General features: G+C 26.9%; 6 protein-coding genes and 1 long non-coding RNA gene across 17 annotated transcripts; 3 read left to right on the forward strand and 4 right to left on the reverse strand.

Annotated features, from left to right (window-relative positions):
- Positions 1 to 813: 813 nt before the first annotated feature.
- On the forward strand, positions 814 to 6,301 carry LOC100743364. Of its 2 annotated transcripts, none has more exons than XM_024369624.2 (4): positions 814 to 1,149; positions 1,349 to 1,621; positions 1,711 to 5,712; positions 5,790 to 6,301. In XM_024369624.2, exons 3-4 carry the CDS (start codon positions 1,762 to 1,764, stop codon positions 6,081 to 6,083), a joined length of 4,245 nt encoding a protein of 1,414 aa, XP_024225392.1. In that variant the 5' UTR covers positions 814 to 1,149; positions 1,349 to 1,621; positions 1,711 to 1,761; the 3' UTR covers positions 6,084 to 6,301. The 2 variants fall into 2 exon arrangements, with proteins under 2 accessions (XP_024225392.1, XP_033174576.1); XM_033318685.1 differs by having other exon boundaries at positions 816 to 937; positions 1,015 to 1,621.
- Positions 6,302 to 9,261: 2,960 nt separating this feature from the next.
- On the reverse strand, positions 9,262 to 14,093 carry LOC100741485 (bifunctional 3'-phosphoadenosine 5'-phosphosulfate synthase). 8 transcript variants are annotated; one of them, XM_012394364.3, is made up of 8 exons: positions 13,813 to 14,093; positions 13,122 to 13,188; positions 12,301 to 12,386; positions 11,410 to 12,213; positions 10,882 to 11,316; positions 10,588 to 10,797; positions 9,594 to 9,876; positions 9,262 to 9,446 (listed from the first exon to the last, which is right to left on the reverse strand). In XM_012394364.3, the coding sequence occupies exons 3-8, from the start codon at positions 12,334 to 12,336 to the stop codon at positions 9,352 to 9,354; spliced, it is 1,863 nt and encodes a 620-aa protein (XP_012249787.1). In that variant the 5' UTR covers positions 12,337 to 12,386; positions 13,122 to 13,188; positions 13,813 to 14,093; the 3' UTR covers positions 9,262 to 9,351. The 8 variants fall into 8 exon arrangements, 7 of the variants coding, with proteins under 7 accessions (XP_012249787.1, XP_003484399.1, XP_033174721.1 ...); XM_003484351.4 differs by lacking the exon at positions 13,122 to 13,188 and having other exon boundaries at positions 13,813 to 14,092; XM_033318830.1 differs by lacking the exon at positions 13,813 to 14,093 and having other exon boundaries at positions 13,122 to 13,289.
- On the forward strand, positions 13,471 to 14,872 carry LOC112214042. Its single transcript, XR_002947963.2, has 2 exons — positions 13,471 to 13,603; positions 13,766 to 14,872. It is a non-coding gene; the product is annotated as an uncharacterized LOC112214042 (long non-coding RNA).
- A 1,068-nt stretch (positions 14,873 to 15,940) lies between these two features.
- Positions 15,941 to 16,583, reverse strand: LOC100741605 (nuclear nucleic acid-binding protein C1D-like). Its single transcript, XM_024365087.2, has 2 exons — positions 16,327 to 16,583; positions 15,941 to 16,227 (listed from the first exon to the last, which is right to left on the reverse strand). The coding sequence occupies exons 1-2, from the start codon at positions 16,538 to 16,540 to the stop codon at positions 16,055 to 16,057; spliced, it is 387 nt and encodes a 128-aa protein (XP_024220855.1). The 5' UTR covers positions 16,541 to 16,583; the 3' UTR covers positions 15,941 to 16,054.
- A 274-nt stretch (positions 16,584 to 16,857) lies between these two features.
- LOC100741724 (nuclear nucleic acid-binding protein C1D) lies at positions 16,858 to 17,713 on the reverse strand. 2 transcript variants are annotated; one of them, XM_033318639.1, is made up of 3 exons: positions 17,638 to 17,713; positions 17,244 to 17,525; positions 16,858 to 17,144 (listed from the first exon to the last, which is right to left on the reverse strand). In XM_033318639.1, the coding sequence occupies exons 2-3, from the start codon at positions 17,455 to 17,457 to the stop codon at positions 16,972 to 16,974; spliced, it is 387 nt and encodes a 128-aa protein (XP_033174530.1). In that variant the 5' UTR covers positions 17,458 to 17,525; positions 17,638 to 17,713; the 3' UTR covers positions 16,858 to 16,971. The 2 variants fall into 2 exon arrangements, with proteins under 2 accessions (XP_033174530.1, XP_024220813.1); XM_024365045.2 differs by having other exon boundaries at positions 17,244 to 17,463; positions 17,638 to 17,707.
- A 317-nt stretch (positions 17,714 to 18,030) lies between these two features.
- Positions 18,031 to 21,515, forward strand: LOC100741961 (coiled-coil domain-containing protein 6). Of its 2 annotated transcripts, XM_033324944.1 has the most exons (7): positions 18,031 to 18,134; positions 18,206 to 18,485; positions 19,238 to 19,778; positions 20,328 to 20,463; positions 20,528 to 20,655; positions 20,784 to 20,878; positions 21,009 to 21,515. In XM_033324944.1, the coding sequence occupies exons 2-7, from the start codon at positions 18,264 to 18,266 to the stop codon at positions 21,162 to 21,164; spliced, it is 1,278 nt and encodes a 425-aa protein (XP_033180835.1). In that variant the 5' UTR covers positions 18,031 to 18,134; positions 18,206 to 18,263; the 3' UTR covers positions 21,165 to 21,515. The 2 variants fall into 2 exon arrangements, with proteins under 2 accessions (XP_033180835.1, XP_003484403.1); XM_003484355.4 differs by having other exon boundaries at positions 18,032 to 18,485.
- Positions 21,516 to 23,590: 2,075 nt separating this feature from the next.
- LOC100742082 (tail-anchored protein insertion receptor WRB) lies at positions 23,591 to 25,043 on the reverse strand. Its single transcript, XM_003484356.4, has 4 exons — positions 24,664 to 25,043; positions 24,426 to 24,591; positions 24,109 to 24,176; positions 23,591 to 24,046 (listed from the first exon to the last, which is right to left on the reverse strand). The coding sequence occupies exons 1-4, from the start codon at positions 24,730 to 24,732 to the stop codon at positions 23,855 to 23,857; spliced, it is 495 nt and encodes a 164-aa protein (XP_003484404.1). The 5' UTR covers positions 24,733 to 25,043; the 3' UTR covers positions 23,591 to 23,854.
- Between the last annotated feature and the right edge of the window lies 1 nt (position 25,044).

Genomic DNA, 25,044 nt, shown 5'->3' on the forward strand with positions numbered 1-25,044 from the left:
ACAGTATTATATTAAAATAAAAAAATGTTTGAAGCTTTAACTAAGTAAATTAAAATATAGAAAATTCATATGCAAAATAAGGGATAATTTAAATAAATGGGAAATAAATTCAATCTAGAGAATTATTAAGGTATTTTTAAATCGTTTAAATCAATAATTATCTTTGACATAAAGCATTAATGTACATGATAATACATCAAAAATTATTACATGCGACATTTTCCATGACAAATTAAAAGATATTTGGGTATAAACACGTTTCAATAAAATACTTAATAATTTACAATGAATTATAAGCAGACTGCAGATTTTTCTGCATTTATAAAAAATTTAAAAATATAAAATTATGCAGAATGCACATAATATAAAAAAATATAAAATCCAAAATACAATGCTTTTTATAATATCTGATATGTAAAATAATTTTTTACCGAGGTTTTGCTTTTTTAATTACATCCCTAAAAATATGCGTTTGCATAAAAATGCACAGCCTAATTATATCAAAAATATTTTACTTTTAAAAAAAGAAAAAACATGAAATTTTTTATGTAGTCAATTGAACTGTTCGCGGTTTCATACTAAGCAAATGCGCAGTACACTACCTGCACATAAAAAAGTATTTTTGCTAAATTGAATTAAAATGGCAAAAATTTTACTTACCTGTTCTATATTTTATCTTAACATACTTGATATTGTATGCTAATTATTAAATTGAATTTTTCTCGTTTAATATTTTGTATAGGAAAGATAGAATAATAGAATCGCGGCCATTACAAACATAAGCAACGTCACAGCTTCGGTAAAGGAATTCAGAAGACGACAGTTGAACGTGGCATAAATTTCCCTTCCAAAGTGCGCATAGATTAATCGATTCTTTTCATGAAACTTGCATCTCTCGGATCGTAATCTATGACGGGTCTCCGTAATATGTTACAGAGTAATGTATACGAAAATATTCTATGGCTATTGAAAGCTAGTCATGAATTTCGGAACTGTAGAATGTCTGTTGCGTAGGCCGAAAATAACATAACGCCACAGGCGCCATTAAGTTGCGCCATCTGGATATCATTACGAAGAAATTATATTAGTCAAAGTTTGGAAAGACTTTTGAATTACATTATTACTCTTCCCGATAACGAGTATTATAAGGTAAAATTAACGAATTTAAAAATTGGTATAATACACACCGGTTACGTTTATGTTATGTTTAAATGTAGGAGTATATACTCCTTATGATTATATTCACTTAACCTCAATTTTGAATGAAAAATGAATACCTGTGATTATGAAAATGTAATTTTATATTTGTCTTATGGTGATAATAAAAAAAAACAATCTTTTTTGAAAGAGGGAATCGAAGGTACTTTCAATTTCGCAAGAGAAAACATAAACTTCAAGAGTTTGAAAATATCAATAACTATAGCGTTCTATAAGTAACGACAATATATATTAGTTAGTTGAACTAATTTTTACTAACTTTTTATAAATTAACAAACTTATAATAATGGGATGTGCTATGTGTAATTATTTTGTACAAAATTAAAGAAGAAATAATAGTATCATAAACACAACATGCACAAGTAGTGTTATAGAAAGGATAATTTTCATTTTTACATAAAAGGTAAATCAGATATGTTTATTTATGTTATTTTGTATGAACTGTTACAAATGTATATATTTGATTTGATTAACTTATCGCTTTTTTTTTAGATTATACAAACTTTGCAAATACACATCTAAAATACGATGGGAAAACTTTAAATGAATAGGTCAAAGATGCAGCACACTGAAGTTAAAAACAAGGATCATAATTATAGTGAAGTAAAATTACATAGTATTCAGCATACTGCTAGTAATATCCTAAATGTATGTGACAGTGATGTTAAAACAACATGTAAATCAAACAAAACTGGATTAGTATCGAATAAAGAAATATTCGGTCAGATTAAAGATATTAATGAATTAAAAAAAATTACACCACGTGTAAAATTGTTGACTCATGATGCAAATAGTTTAAATGAATTAACTAAAATTTCTTTGCACAATAAAATATCTGCGCAAAAGAAACTATCAATATCAGAACAAACAAAACAGGAATTAAAAAAGTATTGTAGGACTTGTGCCGGTTTGAAACTTCCATTAGTTGATATTTTTAGTGAAAAAGGTAATCAAATGAGATTAAGTCAACAAATTAAGCATTTGGAAGAAATAAATCCATATGATAGTTTATCAACTCAAATGTGTATGGATTGTATCTGTGACTTAAAAATGAGTTATAAGTTTTTTATGCAAATTAAAAAAGCAGAAGTTAAATTAAGATCTATTCACATTACTCTCACAGATACAGCGACAAAAAATGCAGAATTAAATAAAATGCAGCCTGTAGAAAGTTTCGAAAAACAGATGGAAAATGCTGTTGAGTGTAATACAAAAAATCCATCTACAAGTAAAGAATATACTTTCGTACCAAAAATATCTACAATTTTTTCATTAAAAGATAATGATGATATTGTAAAAGATAAGAAGCTTTGTACAGATTATAAAGAATCAGAAAGTAAGGTTGAACCTGGAATTTTTGAAGACACCACTGTCTTACAAAATAGTGATGACAATGAATCAATAGAAGAATTTGATCCAGATGATCCTCCTTTTCAACCTGATAGTTCTGATGTTGCAGAATCTGATGATGAAGTAGAAATACCAAGTGCAAAAAGACGACATATTCAACAGAAAGAAAATACAAAACAATGTTCACAATCAACTATTGTTTCTGATAATAATCCAATTTCAGATAATAAAAGTACTGAAATTAACCAAACAACATATAATTATGAATGTATGAGAACATACTTTAAAGTAGGGGACACAGAATGTAATAATCAATCTACTGAACCACGCAGCGTCAATAATTCTGAAAGTACAAAAGAATGTTCAAAACAACCAAACATATTAAAACGCAGGTTATTATTACAGTCTAAAAAAGAATCTACAGAAGAAACTGATGAAAATATTTACCAGACAAATATTTCTGATAAAAGTCATAAAGACTTAAAAGTACAAAAACTCGATGTAAACAATTCTTTGAACCTTAACAGTAATCAAGAAGATGGCATCATGTATGTTACTGTGAAAGGATCTAAACCGAATGAAATATTGTTAGTAAAAGTTAAGAAAATGGATAAACCATTAGAGAAAAAAGAAGATAAATCTACAGGGAAAAAGAATTTTGATATTAAACCAATGGATAAGATTTTAAAACGATATGAAACATTAGTTACAAAAGAAAAAGATTTATTTCCAGAACGAACAAAAAAGTTAGAAATAAGAGAGCAGATTATAGAAGAACAAATAGAAGAATACAAGAAAAAGCGAGAAAAAGTATTAGGTGGACATGCCAATATTGTTGCACCTCCAAAATTTGAGGAATCTCGTTATTTTAAACGTAATGAAAGTCAAGATAATCAAAGATCTTTTACACATATAGAAAATGATTCTGCTGTAAACATACAGTTTAATAAAGATGATAGTGAATTTAATGCAACTATTACAATTGAAGATGATGCTATAGAAATTGCAGAATCAGCCAAAGAAAAGTCAACAAATGAAAAAGCGTATGTAAATACTGAAGAATATTTATCACATTTAGCAAAGCTTAAATTGAAATGGGAAGAAGCAAAAAAGAAGAAAGAATATCTTCAAAAAGAACTTGATGAATCTTATACAGAAGGAAATATTGAAAAGTTAGCAAGAATTTTAGGGGAAAAAAAAAAAAATTTGCAAGACTTTCAAGATTATTTAAAACAACGTAAAATTGTAATTACAAGATTAAAAGATGAGGATATTATTTCTCTTTATGAAGACAGAAATAATGCAGTTCTTAAAAACAACTTACCTGACTTAATAGATGAAAGTCAACCAGCAGATTATATTCCAGAAGAACATTATTTAGAATGTGATTATTGTCCAGAAACATTTGCTTCTAAAGAAGTTCTTGAAGAACATTTGAGATCACATGACTATAAAATTATGCATTTTTGTGAAGATTGCATGGAAGAATTTCCAACAAATAAAGCAAAACGAAATCATAATGTGATTTGTATAAAAAAATTACTATGTAAATATTGTGACATGATGTTAGATTCAAAAGGAAAAAAGCGTCAGCATGAACAAAAACATTGTGATAGTATGTATGGACAATTATGTGATGTATGTGGTGAAAAGTTTAAACATCAAGGAACATTGGATCAACATGTCAAAACACAACACATGAATTGGGAGAAAATATATCAATGTACAAAGTGTCCTAAAAAGTTTGCATTCAAACAAAAACTTAGCTTTCATTTGAAATCTGTACACACAACTTTAAGAGCCTATTTGTGTGAGGACTGTGGAGCTGATTTTAAAAATCCTGCAAGTCTTAGACATCATAGAATACGTAAACATCAACCTGTAAGTAATAAGAGAGAATGCCCAGTTTGCCATAAATTAGTACCGTTTTATAGCCTTTCTAAACACATGCATACTCATAAAGCATATACTATTCAGTGTCCACACTGTGACAAAATGTTTAAAAATAGTTCAACTTTAAAGCAACATGTAAGAATTCATGAAGATCAACGTCAATATCGATGTGATACTTGTGGTGTTGGATTTAATAGAAGAGATGGTTTAAGGTTACACATGAGAGTACATGAGAAGACCGATAGTAGGGGATTAAAAGAATGTTCATGTCAAGTATGTGGTGAAAAGTTTCCAAATCATTCAACACTTGTTATACATAGGAACCGAGTTCATAAGGATGGTAGACAATACACTTGTCATATATGTAATAGATCAATGATTTCAACTAGATCATTAGAGTGGCATATGTCTCATATACACAATGAAACACTTCCTGGTGTAAAGGAAGGGATAGATGGGGCACCAGAAAAAAGAAGGGCATCATGTTATCGTTGTAGTAAGACATTCAAAACAGAAATGATTTTGAGAACGCATATTAAAAACACACATATGGAGAAAGATCCTATGAAATGTTTAGATTGTGAATTAACATTTATTTCCGAAGTGAGGTTAAGACATCATATGATGGTCACACATAACAGATTAGAAGGAACTATACCGTGCCCACATTGTCCAAAGAGATTTGTGAATCAAATCAGATTAAAAACTCATTTGGTATCTCATTCTGAAGATAGGCCACACACTTGTGAAATCTGTGGGTTTAAATTGAAAACTAAGATACAGTTGGTTAAACATCAACAAAATAGGCACAGCGATGAAAGACCTTTACAGTGTAGATATTGTCCTTGGAGATGTAAACAAGTTAGTGCACTTGTATGTCATGAAAGAACTCATACAAATGAACGACCATATTCTTGCAGTGTATGTAGGCAACGTTTTAAATATTTAGGTGATAAAAATAAACATGAAAGACGACATGAAAGCTTAGGAGGATCTGGATTTAAAAGGATAATACTTAGTCGAAATAGTAAACCTAAACTATTAGAAGATTCTTCTTGTTCTGAACACGAAAGTTTAAATAATATAAAGTGTCAAGTTCCTGAAAGTGAATATCAAGAACAGACAGATCAACAATTTGAAGAAGAACAAATAGTTAAGTTTGAAGAAGAACAAATAGTTAAATTTGAAGAAGAACAGATTAAATTTGAAGAACAAGAAATAACAGAAGAATATGAACAAGTATATGAACAGGTAAACATAATTTTATAGTTCTATATTATTTTTTATTACATTAGATTCTTAGTTTTTATATACATGTTATTTCTCAGGAATATGAGGAAACATCCAGAGAAGCTTCTGATGCAGCAGAAGTTATAATGAATATGGAAGACACAACAGTTTACACAGAAGAAGTAACTGCGGATAACATTGAACCTACAGAAATTATGGCAGATGAAATAATGACAAATGAAATATTACAATCAGGTGCTGTAGTTCACTTGCAACAAGAAGATGATTCAGGGAAAATACAAGTGATTCCAGTGATGTTATCTTTACCTGATTTATCCGATGCAAATACAGAGGTCAATTTAGCTACTGCATCCATTATGTATAATAATTAAATTCAATTTCGCATTTTATATTTGCGATATGCTTTGTATAAAGAAATAATTTTTAAAGTTTTATTGTGGTAATTATACATTTAAAAAAGAACTGTTTATTTGGTATAAATAAGTAGGGGCTAAATCACATTCCTATAGACCCAATTTCAGCATGTTCTAAAATGTGTATTTCCTTTTAGTATACATATATAGATTTCACTACACTAGGATATTATGTACCTAAAGGTCAAAATAGCTATTTGCTATCAAAATAATAGTTTTGTAAAATTAATTTACTGTGTGAAAATACTTATTAAAATCAATTTAAAACTGTAAAAAGGATAATATAACAAATTTTATCTCTTCTTAGTGCTTTACAATACAAAATTTTTGTTTAACTATAAATAATAAATAAAAATATCTGTAGTATGATATAAAGTATTTTGTACAAATCTAAAAGATGAATAAGTATTTTACTTGATAATACAAACTTTCAAGATTAATAAAATTGATGTTGCTCATAACCACATGTCTATATATAAATTGTTTGTAATACAAATTCATTTATTTTTTATTTTCTGCTTATTAATACTTTATTTTCTATTTATTGGTATTATTTCGTAAGTTCTCCATTTCTTAATTTATAAAAGGACCAGCAATATTTTTATTAAGAAAAATCATGCGTTTTATAGGTATAAATTATAGTAAATTAAGAAAACATTATCAAATGATTTTTTCCAGTAATATTTCTACATTATTTTATATACAAACATTTTGTTAAATAATCGTATTTTTAAAGCACACAATCATCAACAATCTTTAATGACACAATCCGTCTTCAATTTTTTTGATTTTCATGGACTACTGGAACACTGTCACTTTCACTTCTCTTTAAACTACTCATTCGAACCACTTGGCCTTTTACACATTTATCAGATTAAAAAGAACTTAATTTAATTCAAAAGAATATCTGAAGAATACGGTTTATCAACCACTATATGAAGTGTTTTAATAGTATTATTAATTTTTTTTGCAAGATATTTTTTCCTTCATTATGATTTAAGTAAAATTCTATCCTTAATTCTTTTAAGTTTCTATTCATCCTAAAAAAGTATAAGAATAATTGATATAATAAAATGGATTATCTTTCTCTTAATTATTACATATACATAATTATTCATATTATATTATGAACTTACTTGTCGGTTATTGTTCTTATTGGTTTAATCTTCTTCATTTATATGGACTAATTGGAGCAGTATCAGTTCCATCACTATTTAAACTAGAATTATTAGAATCATTTAGCCTTAACCTCTTGTATGATCTAAGACATTCATCAGGTTTGTTATAAGGATTATCTATTTCCGTAATCTATTCGCTAATTTATTTAACTGTTCCTTGGAAGTGGATAACATCATGACCAAAATTTTTGGTATCTTCATAATTCTTTGATAAAATATAAGATTTTAATTAATTTTAAGATTTTTATTAGTTAATGCAACATGTAATTTAGATCTGAACTGCCCTTCTGCTTTTAAGACTAATTTGACTTATTATAGTTAATTTAATTCGCGTTTTAGAGCAGTTGATCCATCGGAAATTCCAATAGATTAATATTCGCTCAGACGTAATGGAAGCTCCGTTTTGTTAGCCTCAACCAGCATTTGCTCTTATAAAAGTAATTTTTGGATAAATTCCTTTAATGGAAATAAAAGTTTCTTTTACTGTGCTGAGCTCTTTCTCAAGTTCATCCGCTTCCGCAATTAAATTTTCTTCTTCTCACAGTTCTTTTCCCGAGTTTAGAATTTATCATTTATTTTCTATGTTTCAGATTAATATCTTTTGTAACTGGTTTATTCTCTTGCACGGGTGTATGTTTAGTTATAAATCTTCTAATAGCATTACATTTTCGTTCATTCGCGACATAATTTCCTATTCCAAATTCGTTTTTATCTGAAATAGATCTTTCTAGCTGAATTATCAAAACGTACTTCTTATTGCTTAATTATTTACTTGTCTTGTTTCACCTGCATCTCTAAAATACATTTCACCATTTCAATTATCATCAGGAAGTTGTTGTGCAACAGCTTCTTGACGAAGATTTTTCCAATATATGATATATATTTCTAACATAACTTTGTATGTTTAAAACAGAAATTATATTATAGAATTGAATATATTGTGCAATGAATGCTCAAGTGTTAATTCAAATATATTTTAAATATAAGTAATGTTTACTTATATTGTAAGTATATTGTAGATTTTTATGCATTTGTATAAAATTTGGTAGTGCAAAATTGTACAAAATGGTCATACTGTGAAAAAATGTGTAAAATATTCAATAATTTTCTATAACATTTGATAGATAAAACAATTTTTCACCAAGTTTCTACTTCTTTAATTATGTTCTCAAAAATATGAATTTGCATAAAAATCCATATTCTAGTTAAAAGTAATGTTTGCCTTGTTTTATAACAATACTTTCTTATATTATGGTAAATTAGACATTTTTAGTAATAAAATTTTGTTTCTTTATTGTTTCAAAATTATAAGTGAAATTTATTATATCTATATACGATTTTTATATATTTTTATATACATTTCATTACGATCATTTGTGATATATCGCATAATTATTTAAACTTTTACGATAAGCGTAGTTTTACTTATCGTACAATTACAATAAGTTATGTACTCGAATATCTCATCTTGTACAATTTTAACTTTTATTTATTTTCCTATATCATCAAATTTTTATTTGTAAATTAAACTAATATTTCATGGTGATAATAAAAGAATTTGAGCGTTAGATACTTTTGTACATAAAACATTTGCAAGTGTTTGTATATTTTTATCATATATAAATAGTTGTTAAATTTACATTTAAATTATACAAATTTCTTTTTGGACATGATATAATATACACTTCTTAAAATAGATACAATGAAAGATCATACTTATATCATATATATTTTTATAAAATTTTTGTGAAAAATGTAATTGAATTTTATATTTACATAAAATAAAATTAAGGGATATACATATATATATACATACATTTTAAGAATAAATGCAAAAAGATATGAACTTATCTAAAACAGATAAATGCAGAAATCGCTGTGCTGTACAATTAAAATGTATAAATATATAAATGTATAATAATATTAATACTACATCAGGTATTAATATTCTTTACTCATTTTTTTCCAATATTTGAAACACTAATTTTACTCTATAAACACTTCATTCTAAAGTGTTAATAATTTCTAGCGATTTTTGCACTAAATATTTACTTTTCTAGGTTTTGATAATATTGTGCAAGAACAAACCATGCTTTAGGTGACATAAAACCATCAGGTGGATTTTCACCTGCTTTTGCTAAACCTATAACAAATATTTTAAATATTAAACTTGTGTTTTTTTAATAAATCAAATTTTTCACGTTTTAATATTATATAAAATTATATATATTGTAATATTTTATAAGTTATAAAAATATGTAATACACAGATAAGAGTATATTATACATACAACGCATTTTCGTCCCTGATATAAATTCAAAATCTTCTTTTCGTTTCTCATCAAAGAAGGACATTTTTTTATATTTTTTATCATATGCTGCAACTTTAAACGGTATGATTTCTAGCGATTGTAAGCCTCGAGCTAGTAAGAGAACTCGGGCTCCATGAGTAGGATCATAAAGATTCCCATCAGGTGTTGCATTTTTGTTAGGATGTAATATGCCAGCAGGATCTCTTCCAACGATATAAAAGTTAGCACCAGCGTTCATTCTTGCCTTTGCATGCCATTGTACCTAATAATGTATAAAATGAACATGAAATGAAATAACACTAGAAGGATTCTAATATGTCATTAGAATATAGTATGTATTTCTTAGAGTCGATGAAATCTTGAAACCTTATAACAGTAATGCAAAATTTTTGAGTAAAATATTTAAAAACTTGTTATAAGGTTCCTTTATTCTAGTTCTTACTTTTAGTTTCGTTTTACATATATTAGATCATTTTATAAATAATAACATTTTTCGGTAATTAACATATCTATAAGTAATTAATTAGTCATATATTTTCCTTCGTTTTCTAGAACTCTTTGCCATTTTTTTATTAAGCCTCTTATTCTTCTTTTTCTATCCTGACAACTTCTTGCATCAAATTCAATTTTTAGAAGAACTGCATTATTTATGAGATGACCTAATATAATATAAAAAGTAAACATATATGATGGCTACTTCAATTACTAGATTTAAACTATAACTATATGAAGTATGAACTTTACGTAGCACAAGTAGAAATAAACTTATAAACATAGTATTCATCACAAGATCAATAATGTAACTATGTTTATAGATGAAAAATCACTAATTTTGACAACATTTGCTACTAAAGATTAAAATGTAATGTAGAAAAAACTATTATAGACACTATTTATATTACATATGCCTGTCATATTTTATTTTCATTATAATTATGTAACAAATGAAAATACGTTCATAATCAAAATTTACCTCAACTGGCCCAGCATACATCATAGGGCTTGGAAAAATTGCTAATAATGTTGAGTTAGGATCTAAAACCCCTTCACTAAGTACAGCTTCATGTTGCAGAATCCTTGTCTGTAGTGGTACATCATCATCCTTCGTCCAACCACCTAGAGGATGTAACAATAAAATAGGATTTTTAAATCCTCTTTCTTCTAATAAACGTTTTTTAGTGTCCTAGAAATACAAATATAACATACTTATACATAAAATATTTTACATAAATTCTGTCGTAAATAATAAATAAATAAATGAACTTACTTGCATTAATAATGCATGACCCATATGTACAGGATTTCGAAGCTGGAATGCAAAGACAGCATCAGCCTTCATCTTTTTGCATTTTGTTCTAATTTCATTTGGTGTAAGTCTGTATTGATCCAAACCATCATGCCATTTAATTCTCTCAATAACTTCTATATCACCACCTACTAACCAATCTCCAGATTCATGAATCATCTTTACATATGGGTGGCCTAAATTGTTAGTACCAAATTGCCAACCACATCTTTCTTCTTTTCTGTGATAATAAAATTCAGGCCTACGTAATATTGCTAGAGCTTTGTTTTTGTATCTCAATGTAAAAGACGAAAGTCCACTCAAACGTTCTTTATCTTTTGTATGTATTGCAAGGACTATTGGAACAGATTGATTAATTTCTCTGTCACCTTCACGGAGGCATTTTAGATGTTGAGTCTAAAAATATTTTATGCTTCTAATAACAACAAGAATTAAATTTTTAACAGCATTGTTGTATTTCATGTTAATATATATGTATGTTGTATATACCTGGAGATATTGGTGTTCTCTCATGAAACCGGTAAGAGGTGCAGCCCAACCTTCTGCTAAAACCTGGAGCCATTGTACATCAATTTCATTAATTTCTAAGTTCTGAAGCGTAGCAGCTTCTGTTTTGGCCAAAGATATTCGTGATTCTGGAATGAATAACTCCCGTATTGGCATTGCAGGTTTTTGAAGTACAGGTATAATATGCTGTTTCTCCAGAAGATCAATAACAGTTGCAGCTGATTCCTCTGGAGTACAGTTTTCAGTGACTACCACTAAATCAGGATTTACTGGTCTTTCATACATTTGGTCTATTCCAGTAAAGCCTTTGATCGCTCCTTGACGTGCCTTTTTATATAATCCTTTGGTATCCCTTGCTTCACATACAGTAAGAGGTGTATCAACAAAAACTTCAAAAAATGGAAGATCAGACATTTTATGAATTTGTCTTGCCATTTGTCTATCCTCTTCAAATGGTGATACAAAACTACATAAACAAATTTGTCCACTATCAGCAAATAATTTAGCTACTTCTGCAACCCTCCTTATGTTTTCTTTTCTATCTTCCTTGGTAAAGCCAAGATTGTGGTTTAAACCACTCCTTACGTTATCTCCATCAAGTCCATAAGCAGCAATTCCTTGATCAATTAAAATTGCCTCAACTTGAAAAGCTATTGAAGTTTTCCCAGCACCAGAAAGGCCTGTTAACCAAACTGTACAGCCTCGAAAACCTCTTATACTTCCCATTGCTTGTCCACGTTTTGCTCTTGATACATGATGTGCTTGCTCCAATACATTGCTACAACTCTAATAAAAAAGATTCTTTATATAAGATTGATAAAGTTTATTAAAAGGCATTAAGATGAAATGTATTTCATCAAGGTTTATACGTACCGTCATCAGACGTTTATTTGGGATTTCGTTTGACATAACTGTTTTAACGCGACCGCGATGAGACTGGTCAATAATTAGCACTGAAACTTTAATATAACCACCAAATGAGATACGATATATGAATATGGATAAAGGTATAAGAAAGTGTGAGAATGTTTGAAGATTAAAGGTATTGAAATGAATGTTTTGAAGGTACCGAAGTGAGTGTTTGAAAAGCAACGATATGAATAACATTGACAGTAGCGTTTGACGACTGACGACTGAGGACAACTTGTCCGAAAGATTATCGTAAGACATCTTGTATAAGATATATTAGCGTAAAACACGCGAATTGGTTGTTCAAATATTTTCAGAATTTGCAAGGGGGTTAGTCAATTTTACATAATTAGATATTTCACTTTTAGGGGGTGGAAGTGACCACCCCAACCGTCGAACCATCAAACTAACCGTACTTTCGCTCTCAGGCTTAGAATGTATGGTATGTAACATATCCTACTGAGAAATTTATAATATCCTACACGAGAAATTTCACAAGTCTCAGCCAATGACCGTAGCAAGGAATAAACCCTTATAAATCATTCTGACTCGGACAATACATATTGGATATAAAAAGTGAAAAGGAAAAATCCCATTTCCATGGCTATTGCAGGCAAATGTTAATCTTTAAACCGATGGAAGAAGTATTCTGTGGCTTCAAAAAACTATTGTTGTTAGGAATCAAAATGTAAAATATAGCAATAAAAGTAAAGATGAAATTCTGATACGTTGGATGGAATGCAGTATGCGATAAAATCGCGAATGAATATTAGCTGGTACAGTACCTTTATTATGTCTTTACTAGTTTTAATTTTGTATATAGGGCCTTTTTGTCACTATTATCATTCGCAGCTAGAAATATTTGGATGACAGTTGAATTATTTCGATGGGTGCACATATTGATATCATTAATTTTTTTGTTGGTGAAGAAAGGATAAACGTAAAACGGTATTCTTATGTTTACGTCATCTTTGTCTTCCATACATTAAATTTGACAAATTAAAGTTAAGATATCTCCTAATTTAATGATTTTTTTTTAGTATAAATAGAATATTCTTGCGCAAGGAATGATGAATTGCGTCGATTACTGGATTAAAAAAATACATGATTTCATTTAAAAAATCAAAGTTGACTATCCTAAGCCCTTATCGCGTCCATCCATAAAAAAAGCTAATAGCATCAGAACATGCACCCTTCGAAACCATCCCATCAAATCATTTCCCACTGCAAATAATAATAATGACAAAAATCAAGATGGTAATTTCAGGTGAGACTCCCTGTATTTATGTATGCACTTATATACTATACGTGGCAAATCGATCAAGTGAAAGATATAATTTTAATAAGTATTTAATAAAAAATAATTATCTTTTAATTGTCAAAGTATCAAATTTTAATTGTATTATAATAATTACACGTTTTCAAATAGTCGTCATTAATAGGAAATATTTATAACTAACAATGAAAAATATATACCCTGACAGCAATGCACAGAACGAACCACGCTGTAACGTGGCCGTAAGCTAAGCTGTAACCTGCAAGGCTGTAATCTGTAACGGTACTACATACGCTACTATGCTATATACATATCTATAAAACCAGTTTGAGATACTAGCGCTTCAACAGATGGTGCATCAATTAATAATTTTAATATATAATATACTATTTCTTAATCACATGTAACACAGAATAATTCTTGTTCATTATTATTTTAAACAATGTATTGGAATTATTGGAAGTTTCATGTAACTTTATAAAATGTGAAATTATGTGACAATATTTCATAATTAAACTGTAGATATTTACGAACACGGCTAAAGAAATAGGCTTTAAATGGAGATTCGTTTTTATTATTAAAAATTATAATGAGTACTCTACTTTGGATATCTTATATATTTTTGTATATTGTGCGTACTCTTTGTACCTTTAAATTTTCCGTAAGTGTACAAAAATCTGCAAAAACTCTGATTATTACCTATATTTTTACCAGTTCTGTCTAGGAAAATATTAAATAGGCAGAAACATATTATCAATAGCACTTTATTATGTACCTAACATTTTATTAAAAAATAAATGCTTAAAACCTTATAAAAATTAAATGTGAAATACAGTTAAATATAGTAAAAATCTATCGAAACAGGATTTTAAAGATAACATTAAATGTAGATTATAATCTATATTATAGTGATTGTAAGTTTTATTTTAATGTTATATCTTATTTTATTAGACATTTTATCTATTACGTGTTCTATATACATGTGTAATATGTTTGTATGATTAGGAGAATGATATACTTTTGCATTAATATTTCATACATTTCTTGGATTACATTTCATAGTTGCAGAATACATAGGTTGTTCAATTGGTGCAAAAATGTCATCTATATAATACCACAATGTAAATTTTGATTTGCTATCATGAAAATTTGTACAGATTAAAAACAAAGAAGTTCCAATATAAAAGAATATCTGAAGAATAAGATTTAACGTTCATTGTATGAAGTGTCTCAATAATATTGTTAATTTTTCCTGCAAAATATTCATTTCTTCTTTCATTATGTTCTAAATAAGATCATATACTTAATCCTTTCAAGCATTTATTCAGCCTACGAAAATACAAAAAAAATTGATATAATAAAATGGATTGTTTCTTTCTTAACAATTATATATACATAATTATTTATATTATATTATGAAAAACTGTAAATTTTTAATATTACTTACTTATTTTTTGATATAGCATCATTTTTATCTTTTAAAGATAATATATCTCTATATATACAATATATATATAACTATAGTTGAAACACATAAATCTTATGTACAAGAAGTATTTTCATTTTTATTGCAATTTTTATCATCTTGGAAAATGTATTAGATATTATTTTCTCCATTCTATTACCTCTTTAATTTTATTATGGTTATAATATATTTCTATATATTTATTCCTTATATTATATATTCCTTATATTATATTCTATATATTATTTCCTTTCTATATATTATTCCACAGGGTGGTTGGTAACTGGTGGTACAAACGGAAAAGGGGTGATTCTACGCGAAAAAAGAAGTCGAAAATATAGAATAAAAATTTTTTTTTAATTTTTTTTTAATTTTTCCATCGAGACAACGATCTACAGTGAGATCCGTTATAACGAGACGTGATAAAGTGCACGCGTACCGAGCGAAAATTCAAAGTCGATTTTCTCGAAAACAAAGCCTCAAACGACAAATTTTTATTCTATATTTTCGATTTCTTTTTTCGCGTAGAATCACCCCCTTTCCGCTTGTATCACCAGTTACCAATCACCCTGTATAATGAAAATAAACATATAAAAGCATTTATTATTGAAAGTAAATTTCTGTCTTTTATATGTCTTGCTGCTATAATACTGTTTGTGTTATACCTCCTATTCATAGGTCACAAGGATATAAACAGTCACTTTAGTAAACAAGTATGAGATAAAGTTACTTTTTTTTTCTTTAAAGGACACATGCATAAAACTTAATTATTTGTTTATGTAAAAGTATTATTTATATAATTTTTTATACAATTAATTTGTCAGACTTAACTTAAGAAAATATAAACTATTGAATAAAATAGATTCAGCATTATACATAACGTCATGTTTAATATATTTTTGTTTATACATTTAGGTCACTACTTAATTTATAAAACAAATTTATTTATATACAATATTACATCCATTATTTTCATATCATTTTTTTTTATTCTTTATTTCCCACAACCCATTCCTAACAAATCTTTGTGCTGCATCTTTGTTTACACGAGGCATAAATGTGTTCTTGTCATTAATTTGTTTTGCACGTGTCATAGACCTTTTTAAACGGTCATTTTCTGACTTTATTTGATGCTTTGCTGGGTCAATTCCTAATTAGATACATATAAAATGAATACAATAAAAATCATACAATAATTTATTTTATTTGAAATTATTGTACAATTATACTGCTTTTATTAGTACTTTACCTTCTGCACGCAAATACATCCAAAACACACTATTTAGGCAGTAAGACATCAATAGATTATACTGTATTTTATCTGTATCAGAAAGTTTTTCATATACTGCTGGATTTGCGGCATATTTAATTGTATCTTGAATTTTCGTCGTTGCATCACGGTATTGTTTAACTTTTGCAATAAGATCTATGTCATGCGATAGTTCTTCAAAATCTGCATCCATATTTATCTAAGGAGGTTATAATTTTTCCTTATGAAAATAAACATATAAAAGCATTTATTATTGAAAGTAAATTTCTGTCTTTTATATGTCTTGCTGCTATAATACTGTTTGTGTTATACCTCCTATTCATAGGTCACAAGGATATAAACAGTCACTTTAGTAAACAAGTATGAGATAAAGTTACTTTTTTTTTCTTTAAAGGACACATGCATAAAACTTAATTATTTGTTTATGTAAAAGTATTATTTATATAATTTTTTATACAATTAATTTGTCAGACTTAACTTAAGAAAATATAAACTATTGAATAAAATAGATTCAGCATTATACATAACGTCATGTTTAATATATTTTTGTTTATACATTTAGGTCACTACTTAATTTATAAAACAAATTTATTTATATACAATATTACATCCATTATTTTCATATCATTTTTTTTTATTCTTTATTTCCCACAACCCATTCCTAACAAATCTTTGTGCTGCATCTTTGTTTACACGAGGCATAAATGTGTTCTTGTCATTAATTTGTTTTGCACGTGTCATAGACCTTTTTAAACGGTCATTTTCTGACTTTATTTGATGCTTTGCTGGGTCAATTCCTAATTAGATACATATAAAATGAATACAATAAAAATCATACAATAATTTATTTTATTTGAAATTATTGTACAATTATACTGCTTTTATTAGTACTTTACCTTCTGCACGCAAATACATCCAAAACACACTATTTAGGCAGTAAGACATCAATAGATTATACTGTATTTTATCTGTATCAGAAAGTTTTTCATATACTGCTGGATTTGCGGCATATTTAATTGTATCTTGAATTTTCGTCGTTGCATCACGGTATTGTTTAACTTTTGCAATAAGATCTATGTCATGCGATAGTTCTTCAAAATCTGCATCCATATTTATCTAAGGAGGTTATAATTTTTCCTTATGTACATACACCATAAAAATTTTATAAGGTAAATAACCTATAACAAAAGTCAAGCTAAAAAATACTTATCCTTTATTCTCAGTCTCAAGCTAGATGTTTAACATGATTAGAATTTCAAGTTATGCGATAATATCACGGATAATACTAACCTGACTCGCTTTATAATCATATACTTGTTACGATACATACACGTGTGTTGTACATACAGATATATATTACCTAGAATTCATATATTTATTATAAATCTTTTGTTAACTAGAATTGCGGTAGAAATAAGATAGTTAAATTGCCTATACACATTCAAAATTGTAATAGATATAAATTTAAATGTAATAAAAATATAATGAAATAATAAATATTTACTATAAATCTATATAGTTTATAATTGATTAATCATTTAGAGTTACAACAATTCTCTAACTTAATTTTCCTATTATTTAAAAGATTAGTATGTTATTTAAATATGCCATGAATGTAACAAATAAATTCTTTAAGCTCTGGGGAATTACAGTTTCAAAATATACTTGACATCTTCTTTGCAAGTACATAATTCATGGAGAATCAAACAGCGAAACAGCTGATTCGTTTTACTGTAGAGCACATGTCGTGGTAGAACGTTATAATATTACGTTATTTTTCATGCAAAGTAATGAGGTTTTAACAAAAATCTAAATACTTGCATCTTAAGAGAAACATATTATATGTATTTATTTGAAGGTGCGATGAAAAAGAAAGGATTGTAAGTTGTTTTTAAAGAAATTTTTGTCTAAGAAAAATGGCTGACCGTGATAGCGCATCTGAAAGCGACTCAAGCTCGATCGACGGAGGTCCGATAATGATGCCACCGTCTCCTGTAACTAGAGAACAACTTCAAAAAAGGATTGAGTCGTTACAACAGCATAATCGTGTTCTTAAAGTCGAGCTAGAAACATATAAATTAAGAGTAAAAGCGTTACAAGAAGAGAATCGTGGTCTTCGGCAAGCCTCTGTCATTATAGTAAGTTTCTTCTATATTTTTGCTAAATAAATAATGTCTATTAATTTGCTAATTACATATGTTATTTAGTACAGAATATTTTTTGAAAATATATATTTTACTTTTGGATACTCAAAATATTTAATTTTAGGTTAAATTAGAAACATTTTCTCGATATAAACTGTTTTTTATATAGTATTATTTCATTTTATAATCTATTTTATGTAGTCATAATTTTTCATACATTCATTTTATATGATTTTGTTCCAATCTTCTGTTTCTGTATAGTTTCTCATAATTTTTTGTATTCAATGTATTAAAATGCATATAAAATTTAAATCTATAAAATGATTTCAGCTTTATATAATTTTACTACTATAATAAAAATTAGATATAAAAGTCTTGTCTTAGAGTAAAATGATTTCTTGATTATAAAATAAACTACTTCTGCATTAAAAAAAGTTATAAATTATTTTTAATTTATGTATTTAAACAATATTTGTTGTTTTTATATTATTTATATTATTTGTTTGAAATCTAATAATTGGATAATAGAAGTAATATTTGTATAGTTAATACATTAACGAAATTGTTTATAAAATCATAATTACAAATATATTTTTCAAATTAGAGAGGTTTAAAATTAATTATTCAACTATTGAACTTCATAATAACTTTGTTATAGTTGATGGAATTTGATAACAATTTTCAATCTTTAATTATGCACATTTTCTATTGGCATTTTGATCTTTTTTTATTGGATTATATTATAGCAAGCTAAAGCTGAGCAGGAGGAGGAATTTATAAGTAATACGTTATTAAAAAAAATCCAAGCACTTAAGAAAGAGAAAGAAACATTGGCGCATCATTATGAACAAGAAGAAGAATGTTTAACTAATGATTTGTCAAGAAAATTGAATCAATTGCGTCAAGAAAAATGTCGATTAGAACAAACTTTAGAACAAGAACAAGAATGTCTTGTGAACAAATTAATGAGGAAAATAGAAAAACTTGAAGCTGAGACACTTGCGAAACAAAGTAATCTAGAGCAGTTGCGTAGAGAAAAAGTAGAACTGGAAAACACACTTGAACAGGAGCAAGAAGCATTAGTAAATAAATTATGGAAAAGAATGGATAAATTGGAAGCAGAGAAGCGAATGCTGCAAATAAAATTAGATCAACCTGTATCAGATCCTGCTTCACCAAGAGAAATCAATAATGGTGATACTGCTACTAGTTTAAGTGCACATATTCAAACTCTAAGGAGTGAAGTAGCCAGACTAAGACATACTTTGTTCATCTCACAACAAGAACGTAAGAATTTTTATCATATAATTAGATTTATTTGTAATAACAAATATATTTTAAAATAAGTTTTTATAAATATAATATTTTTATTACATCTAGAATTACATAAATTAATTTGATTATTGGAAAGAAAAGTAAAAATAGTGACACGAAATAATTTGATTGATGTATTTATATTTTGTTATTAGCTTCACGTTTAATATAATATTATGCTGTAACAGCAATACTGTATTATAGATAATTAGAACCTTGCAATTCTCTTATACAGTGCTTAAGATATTAATAAATACAAAATTAGAAGTAGCAAACTAAAAAAAAAGAATTAAGAGAGAATAGAAAAGAAAGATTGTAATAGAATAATAATTGTAATTAAAGGAAATAATTCATAATATAAAGTAATTATGCATATATACATATTTGAAATGATAATAGATATCATATACGAAATCATTAAGTTTGTAATAATGTTATGAATTAATTAGTAATACTAAAATCATTTAATTTTTTTGTTTTTGTTAACTAACATTGTTGGATCTGTTTGTATTTTTGTATTAGATACAGAGAAGATGCAACGATATGTAAACGAAGAGAAACAAATTCGTGAAGAAAATTTAAGACTTCAAAGAAAATTACAGCTGGAAGTAGAACGTCGCGAAGCTTTATGTAGACATCTTTCCGAGTCAGAGTCCAGGTAAATAATACTATATAGATTGTACAAATGTTTTAGTTTTATTACAAATTCATCTATTTGTTAGTTTGGAAATGGAAGAAGAACGGCACTACAATGAAATTGTGATGTCTGGTGGAAATATAAGAAATCGTACTGTTTCTAGCCCAGTGCCGTACAATCCTTCACCTAGTTCCTCTAGACCACTAAGTCCAGGTATAATATCCTTGTTTTATATAAAAATAAAGTAAATTTTCGACTTTTATGTTTCAATATTACATGATCCCATATTTATTATTTGTATAAATTTATTTTATTAACATATTAATATTATTTGTGAATAGGTTCATCAACCAGAGAGGGATTTAACACAAATCGATGTTATGCTTGTGGTCAACCTACTACAATTCCATTTGCAAGTTCATCACCACCTTCCACTGTAAGTTACATTTTATAGTGGTTAATTAGTCAAATAATCAAATAGTACTAAGTAATGTATAAATGTAATTTATGTGTATGAAACATTTAAAAATGACATTAATCTGAAATATTATATTATATTGAAACAGGGTCACATTGTAACATCATCCAATAGACGCACATCAGATAGATTTATTAAACCTGCAATTCCACCAACTATTGTAAGTCCAAGTGGTCCGCCAATTGCCGCTAACACAGCTACAAACGCAACTAGCGGGTCACCAATGGATATTACTAAAACATAAGTCAGTTGAATTCATCTAATAACAAATATTTCATCGTGTATTCGTATAAAGTACTTTTTTGTTGATGCATTTTTGCTATGTGATTGTATGACATACTCAAAAGTTATTTTAAAAAGAGTTTCAGTTTTCAATATTTTAATCATTTCATTTTACAATCATAGTATAGCGCGCATGAATTAATTACAGAATATTCATAAAAATAAATAGTCTATAAATTGCTCTATACTTGGTATCAAATCGCTTAAATCTTTCTTGAAACATAAAATAGTATTTATATAAAAAAAAAAAAATATTAATATAAATCACATATGAAATTCTGAGCTGCTTCAAATAGACTAACAAAATGAAAATTAAAGGAAAAATCGCTCTTCTAATTTCCTTTGTGTGTATTTTATTATTATTATTAACTTAATGCTTCTTTTTTAAATCTTTGAAATAGTAATACAAGAGGAATATTTTTTAATTTAAGTACTTAGGTAATAGAAATAAATACTTCTGTAATGGTTACTATGTAACTTATTTAAATTTTAATATTTTTTTCTTATAATGTTAATGGCATAATATAATAGATAATAATATAATTTTGTTCAAGTTGCACAATCATAATTTCGTATGATTAATACTTATAATGAAACTAGAAGAGCGATAATATATTTAAAATTAATATGCCTTAAAAAATATGCAATTATGATTAAAAAAAGACAGTTAACGAAAAAAAAAAGAATAAATAAAGTTATAAAATGGAAACTTTTTAAATTCTTTTTTCCAAAGAATATTGGACTTTGTATTATTTTAAATATGATTGGTTTAATATTTTGTATACAATCACATAATGTGAGTATTTCATACGTAAGCATTTGTATGCTGTGTTTCAAATCGACGAAACTAATATTGTGAAATAACATCTACATGACATTGTTGCATTTAAATGCAATCATATTTAAAATGAGAAGATTATTATTATCAAATATGTTTCAAATATTTTATTGTGTTAGCAATGTTCCAAGTATTAATTGCATATTTCTATTTTTCAAATAATAATTATTTAATTCGATTTGTCAGACATGCCATTATTTCATGCATGTAATATTTGTTCCATTTTAAAACAATAATATATAAATATTGTTTTCTTTTTTTGACGATATTTGTGTGTTAGTCAAATATTAAATTAGTATATTTTGCTCTTTAATCACAAAATTTACCATTTTGTAACATATGTCATGTATAATATATTTTCAATTGATATTTATATGAATGTGATAAAGTAAAGCATAATAATCTTGTGCTACATTTTATAATAATTTGAATATTATTATTTACTATTGGTGCTCAAAATGTCACGAGATTTTTCAATTTGTTATTAACAATATGTTATGGACAACATTTTTGTTCTTTGTCCAGTAATAAAGTAAAAGATATACAATTCAGCTTTTTAGTTTAAAAAAAAGGAAAAAAAAGAAAAAAGGAAAAAAGAAATAAATTTAGCCTTCACATTATAGAATTTCTTCTATGATACAATTTATATGTGTAATATTTGGGTATCATATGTGTCGCAATGTTAAAGCATAAAATCATTAAAAAAGATGCAAATTGATATCAGAAAAGAAGTTAACTTAAAATCGTAAGAATACTGATGATTAAACGGTAAATATTTAACTATAGTAATAATAACAAAAATTAATACTTTTTTTAAGCTTTATAAAATAATGTTTCTCGAATACTCTACATATGAATAAAACGTTGCTACATTATATGGAATATAGATGTATTAATTGTCATATACATATAATGAAATTTTGTTAAAACAAGAAATTATTACTTATTAATAGTTATATACAGATATATTTCATTATTACATATTATGTACTTTACTTAAGCTTTCACGAAATACAGTCACTTTTTTGCTATTATTTTTGTAAAATTTATTGTTATCCTTATTTAAAATAAATACTATATTCATAATTTACTAAAATAGATTAAGGATTTACTATAGTATTCGGATTGTAAAATTTGTGGTTGGAATGTATCATTTCGGGAGTATTTTGAATCGCTAAAACCGAGAATACTGGTTATTTTCCGCGTATATGAATGATTTAAAAAATTTATCCTGATGAACATTTGTCTGACAAAGGGCAGAACTTTAGAAATCCACGTAAACAGTTGCTGTGAGACAACCGGAAAATAAAAGGTAACCTAAACCTAATTTACTACTTCAGATGCATACAGAGTAAGCCGTACAGTATTAAGAACATCAAATTTTAAAAAACGTTTCATCAAAATCCGTGAGAACGCCAACAAGTTGATCGAAAATTTTTAGGCCTTATTTTCGTGAAAAACGACCTTCATTTTCATCTTTAGCGACCTTAGAAATTTCTAAAAAGTAACATCCTAATCAAATATTTTACAGTCCCAACGCTATAATAGAATCTATTTTAAAATATGACATTTATTTAAATGTTTTAACAAACACAATATATTTAGTGAACATTGTACAATTATTCATACAGCACATTAAGGAAGAAGTAAAAATTGTATGTACATTTTTAAAGTTGTTTCTATCTATACATTGACAGCTTGGGAGCTAAATTGTTTGTCATGTATGCTTATGCACAGCGAATAATAATTTATGTGAAAAATTTTTATTTTGTCATCTTATAACATCTAATTTTTATATAGTACTATAGATGATATTATGTTATATCATTTCTTTTACAGGTAGCTACAACTAATCTTACAATTATTAACCACATAAGCAAAGAAATTGAATCTTCATGATAACAAGGCCAGCTTAATAAACTTTGTATTGGCCATAGCATGCCTTTTGGCAAAATTATTACAGGTTTATTTCTGTATAGACACAGCAGAATCAACATTAATGAACCCTGAAAATATGTTATGAATTACTAAGTATGTTATATTATAATAAATATAGGCAAACACTTACGTTTAATATACGAAAACCATATGTTACAGATATTTGTACCTTCATTCTGGAAGACAGTCTTTCATTTGCTAAATAATAAGTACATTACGATTAAAAGTGTTTTATAAAATGAACTTGACAATAAATAGCGCAAACAAATGCAAAATTTATACAGAACAGAAATTCGATGAGATGTAACTATTTTTATTTGTTTTTGTATTCAAATAATTATAAATTAAAGATTTTTAATTGTTAACTTAAATTATTGCATAAAAAAATTATAAAATATAGATCTAATTTATTTCTTAATAATTGTATTAATTATATCATTATTTTACCTTTTTCTTTTAATGTACTTTCTAATTTATTATATTTACGTTGAAGTTTTGCATATTTTGAAAATTCATCTACTATAGATATCCCAATCATTTCTTGCTTCAAATTAATCAAATCATTTCGTAATTCTATATCATGTTTGTTTACTGTATATAAACGAGATGTAATCTGCAAACGAATGACAATTTACAACAAATGTAATTAACAAATGTAATATGTAAACAATGTCCAGATACTTACATATTTTATTAAAGATGGGAAAATATATTCTAAAAGGCAACTTACAGTTGATATTATAAGTAAATTCATTTTATATTTTCAATAGGATAAATTTCATATTTCGCAATATATTTTATCGGATATTAATCAAAATATAGCGTAAAATGTTATTTCTCGACTTTTAATGAAAGAGGCTTTAAAGGTTATAACATTTTCCAATTGCTTATGTCAACCTAAACATATGAAAAGATAAGTACTTAATAGATGGTCAGCACACGCCCGCGGGACAGCATAATTATACTAGGGAATTGATTGCAAGTTCTAAAGTTTTTTCTGGTTGGTATGTTAGCTAGAGTATTAATATATTATTGGTTTACCATTGTAATAGCACATAGTAGTATA

This window comes from Bombus impatiens, unplaced genomic scaffold (genome assembly GCF_000188095.3).
Source record: "Bombus impatiens unplaced genomic scaffold, BIMP_2.2 scf_0008, whole genome shotgun sequence".
In the NCBI taxonomy this organism is placed as follows: Eukaryota; Metazoa; Arthropoda; class Insecta; order Hymenoptera; family Apidae; genus Bombus; species Bombus impatiens.